At 46.4% G+C, this 4431-nt stretch overlaps 1 protein-coding gene across 1 annotated transcript in view; it reads left to right on the top strand.

The window, feature by feature from the left end:
- Positions 1-4152, top strand: part of NLRP9 (NLR family, pyrin domain containing 9) — a 35461-nt gene extending 31309 nt beyond the window's left edge. Inside the window, exons 6-7 of the mRNA XM_011997029.1 lie at positions 1072-1261; positions 4020-4152. Coding sequence (XP_011852419.1) covers positions 1072-1261; positions 4020-4152 — 323 coding nt within the window. The remainder of the gene's footprint in view (positions 1-1071; positions 1262-4019) is intronic.
- The last annotated feature ends 279 nt before the right edge of the window (positions 4153-4431 follow it).

Genomic DNA, 4431 nt, shown 5'->3' with positions numbered 1-4431 from the left:
AGAGACGGGGTTTCACCGTGTTAGCCAGGATGGTCTCGATCTCCTGACCTCGTGATCCGCCCGTCTTGGCCTCCCAAAGTGCTGGGATTACAGGCGTGAGTCACCGCGCCCGGCCTTGGAACTCTTGCTGTTTGAAACTGGAGAGTTATTTGCCTTGGGGGCCATCCTGTACATCATAGGATCTTCAGTAGTGCCCCTGGACACTATCCTCCAGCTGCCAGCAGCACCCCTCAGTTGGGATAAATGTCACCAGACATACGTGCCCCGGAGCACAATCGCCCTGGCTGAGAAACGCTGGTCTAGACGGCAGAGTCTCCTGCCGGGAGGCGTGTAATTTGTCAAACAATTACATGCGCTCGTGAGGCTGCAAGGATGTGTGTCTGCATCCTGGTTTCTCGATATTGACACGAGGGGCATTGTAGCCCAATTCATTCTGTGTTTTTGGGGTGGCTGTCCCATGCTTCCTGGGGTGTTGAGCAGCATCCCTGGTTCCCAGCCACTAGATGAGGACAGAAAAACGAGGGAGGAGAGGGGAGAATGGGGGAGAATGGGGGAGGAAGGGGGAGGAGGAGGGGGGAAGAGGGGATGGAAGTGGGGGCAGGAGAGGAAGAGAGGGTGAAAGAGGTAAGCGACGAGGGGAAGAAGAGGTAGGAGCACCTTCTCTCCTGGCGTGGTAGACCAAAAATGTCTCCGGACACTACCAGGATCCTCCGGTGGGCAAAAATTACACACCTCCCGGCAGGAAACTCTGCCGTGTAGACCAGCATTTCTCAGCCAGGACAGCTGTGCTCCTGGGGAAAAATCATGCCTGCCTGAAAGCCACCAACACACAGGTACACACACCAGACACAGACATATGTGTGTACGAATGTGGATAGATACGTGCATATCCACACGTCTATCTGTATCTATGTATACATCATCTGTCACTTATCTGTTTGTCCATCTGTCCCCTATCCTCTGTCCTCTGCCTACTATCATCCTGTCTGTCGGTATTAGGGGGTGATAAGTAGTTGGTAAGTAACAACGGCGTGCCCTCCAGCCTGCCCCAAGCCAGACTGGATTCTCTAGCGTGTTTCCCTTTCTGCAGGCTGCAGACATGTCCGATCACCCGTGCCTGCTGTGGTGACCTCGCCGCGGCACTCGTCGCCTGCAAAACACTGAGGAGCCTGAACCTCGACTGGATTACCTTGGAACCTGATGCAGTGGCGGTGCTGTGTGAGGCACTGAGCCACCCGGACTGTGCCCTGCAGATGCTGGGGTGAGTGACTTCAGAACGAGCTTAGTTCGCTGGCCGTTTGCTCAACTGCGACATGACGGATGTCAGGCTTGGAGGGTCGTTTGTGGTGGGGGCCTGTCCTGGGCCCCTGTGGACATTGTAAAATGTCATTGTAAAATGTAAAAACCGTTGACATTGTAAGATGTCATGCAGCGTTCTCGGCCTTTCTCATGAGTTGCCGGTAGCGCTTCCCTCAGTTGTGACAATCAAAAGAGCTCCGGAAATTGTCAGAAGTCCCCCGGAGACACAGTTGCACCAGCTGAGAACCACTGCTCTATTAAAACATGTTCTACTTACGTTGGCCATAAATATGCAACCCCGGCTCAGACTTGGGAAGCGGTTCTGGGACGGGCTGAGCAGGGTCTGCATTCAGAAATACATTGGCTAAACGGCAGCAGTGAACGTTGTTCTGAAAATTAGGTTTGCCTTTGGCGTTGTACCTATTTGAAACCTGTAGGACGAATTTTTTAAGTTAATTTTTCCTTCTGATTTTATCTTAATTTTTAAAAGTTTTTTTTATTTTTTAAAAAATAAATGGGCAGGGTATAAATGGAAGAAGCTGAATATTGATAATGGTTCAAGTTGGTGATGAGTACATGAATTCATTGTACTAGTGTCTCTGAGAAAAGTTCACAATATGTTAAGTTTATTTTTTTGTTGTTTTTTGTTTTTTGTGTTATTGAGGCGGCGTCTTGCTCTGTCACCCAGGCTGGAGTACAGTGGCATGATCTCGGCTCACTGCAACCCCCGCCTCCCAGGCTCAAGCAATTCTCGTGCCTCAGTCTCCGGAGTAACTGGGATTACAGGCGCTCACCACCACGCTAGGCTAATTTTTGTATTTTTAGTAGAGACAGGATTTCACCATGTTGACCAGGCTGGTCTCGAACTCCCAACCTCAGGTGATCCACCCACCTCAGCCTCCCAAAGTGCTGGGATTACAGGCGTGAGCCACCACGCCTGGCAGAACGGTAACTTATAAAGGAAAGAGGTTTAATTGGCTCGTGCGTGTGCAGGCTGTACGGGAAGCATAGCGGCTTCTGCTTCTGAGGTGGCCTCAGGAAACTCTGAATCATGGCGGAATGTGAAGGAGAAATAGGCACGTCTTTGGTGGCGGGCGCAGGAGGAAAGGAAGCAGGGGGGATGCCACACACTTCTAAACAACCAGGTCTTGTGAGAACTCACTCATGAGACCAGCACCAAAGGGATGGTGCTTAACTATTCATGAAAGATCCACCCCCACGATCCAGTCACCTCCCACCAGGTCCCACCTCCAACACTGGGGATTACAATTAAACATGAGATATGGGTGGGGACACAGCTCCAACCAAACCATATCATGAATATCTAGGGAGGACCCCAAGTGAAGGGGGCACAGCAAACCGCAAAGGCTCTGAGATGGGGCCAGGCCTTGTACCCTCCAGGTCTAGAAGGGGGTCCTGGGGAACTGTATAGCAGACAAGGGAAAAAATGAATTGAGAGAGGAGACAGAGACCCAGCGCCCATAGGGACAGGCCAGGCACTTAAGACCTGTATTATAAAATAATAATTATTATATCTCCCTCCTCTTCAACCACCATCCCCACACCCAGAACATGTCATCTCCACAGTAGCGAGCATTCAGAGCAGTTATTTCTGGATAACTTTCTCATAGTGTCGCTGTAGCTGAAAGGAAACTTAGCCATCTTCCCTACCTCTGAAGATTTAAGGTAATAAACTCCTACTTCTCCTGTGTCTAAATGTCTATGAATTTTTGTGACCTGCTAATCCTCCTCAACTTCTTTTTATAATTGGAGATAAAAAGGCACATAACTATGAACACCAGGCAAGAAGGACGGACACGGGAGAGGGGAGAAGAAAACTGCAAATGTTAGTTATATTCTTTCAGGAGAGCCTATGTTCCAGTCTTACCAATTATTTGTGAACTTATTTTTTTTATCTTCCTGATGCTGATAACATTTAGAAGTTATAAAGAGATAAAGATTCAATGTAGAAAGCAAGAAGGATAGCTGTTGAGGGAGTAGAAGCCGGGAGGAAGTGGTGACCAATAAGCTAAGGGAAAAAATATCTCCAACGAGAAAGTGTAATTAACTGTATTCAATGCTAACCGGTTAAGTAGGATAGAACGTATTTAATAAATTGATGTTATTGGTGATGACAAAAACCAGCTTTGTTGAGGTGGGTTCAGGGGACAATGACATGAAAGGAACTGAAAATAGCAAAAATAGACAAGAAGGTTTGAAATATTTATGGGTGTAGCATCTGCTTTAATTATTTCTTAGAAAATGGGTGGGTTGTAAATGGAAGAGGCTGAATATTGGTAATTGTAGAAGTTGGTGATGGGTACATGATTTCATTATACTAGTGTCTCTGAGAAAAGTTCATAATATGTTGTTGTTTTTTTAAAGCACGTTATAAGAAGCAATAAATGTGCCAGGGCATATGAACATCAGGTGAATGGAAGTTATCCTGTTTTTTTTCTTTTTAACTGAAATTCATCTTTTTTGAATTAAATCTTAATTGATACATACTGTATATGAAATTTCACTTTATGGTCTAAATCAGAGGCTTCTTATCCTATAGGAAAGATTCATGCTTGTTTTTCAAATTCAGTACAATTCTCCCAGTGATTTCTAGAAGAGAATAAAGAGGAGAGGAGAAGTAGACATCAGAATGTAGAGAGGCAATACTGTGTACAAATGAAAAAGAAAACAAAAAAACACTTTATTTCTATTTTTCCCAGGCTGCACAAATCTGGCTTTGATGAAGAAGCTCAGAAGATGCTGATGTCTGTGGAAGAAAAAATGCCCCACCTGACCATTTCACACGAACCCTGGATTGACGAGGAATACAAGATCAGGGGTGTGCTCCTCTGATGGGGAACACCCTGAAGTAGTCTTCTCACAAAAGCTTTCCTTGGCCACCGTGGGCCCTTCTCCTGGCACCTCTGTCCTGTAATTGTACATCATGGCAGCAGGGCTGTGATTTCAGGGCTACTCCCTGGGTGTTCTAGCAATATGATTATGGAACGTGATTCAGTGTATGTGCTGACTGTCTTTGCCTTGGTCCTATATCCCCTTGTCTTTAGAAACCCCATCCTGCCTTGCGATATTTAGAAGAACAAGTACGTTAAACAAGTGTTAAACGCTCTGGAA

This window comes from Mandrillus leucophaeus, unplaced genomic scaffold, assembly GCF_000951045.1.
Source record: "Mandrillus leucophaeus isolate KB7577 unplaced genomic scaffold, Mleu.le_1.0 Scaffold53, whole genome shotgun sequence".
NCBI classification, from domain to species: domain Eukaryota; kingdom Metazoa; phylum Chordata; class Mammalia; order Primates; family Cercopithecidae; genus Mandrillus; species Mandrillus leucophaeus.
Note: the sequence above shows the minus strand (reverse complement) of the source record. Positions and strands in the feature narration are given on the sequence as shown.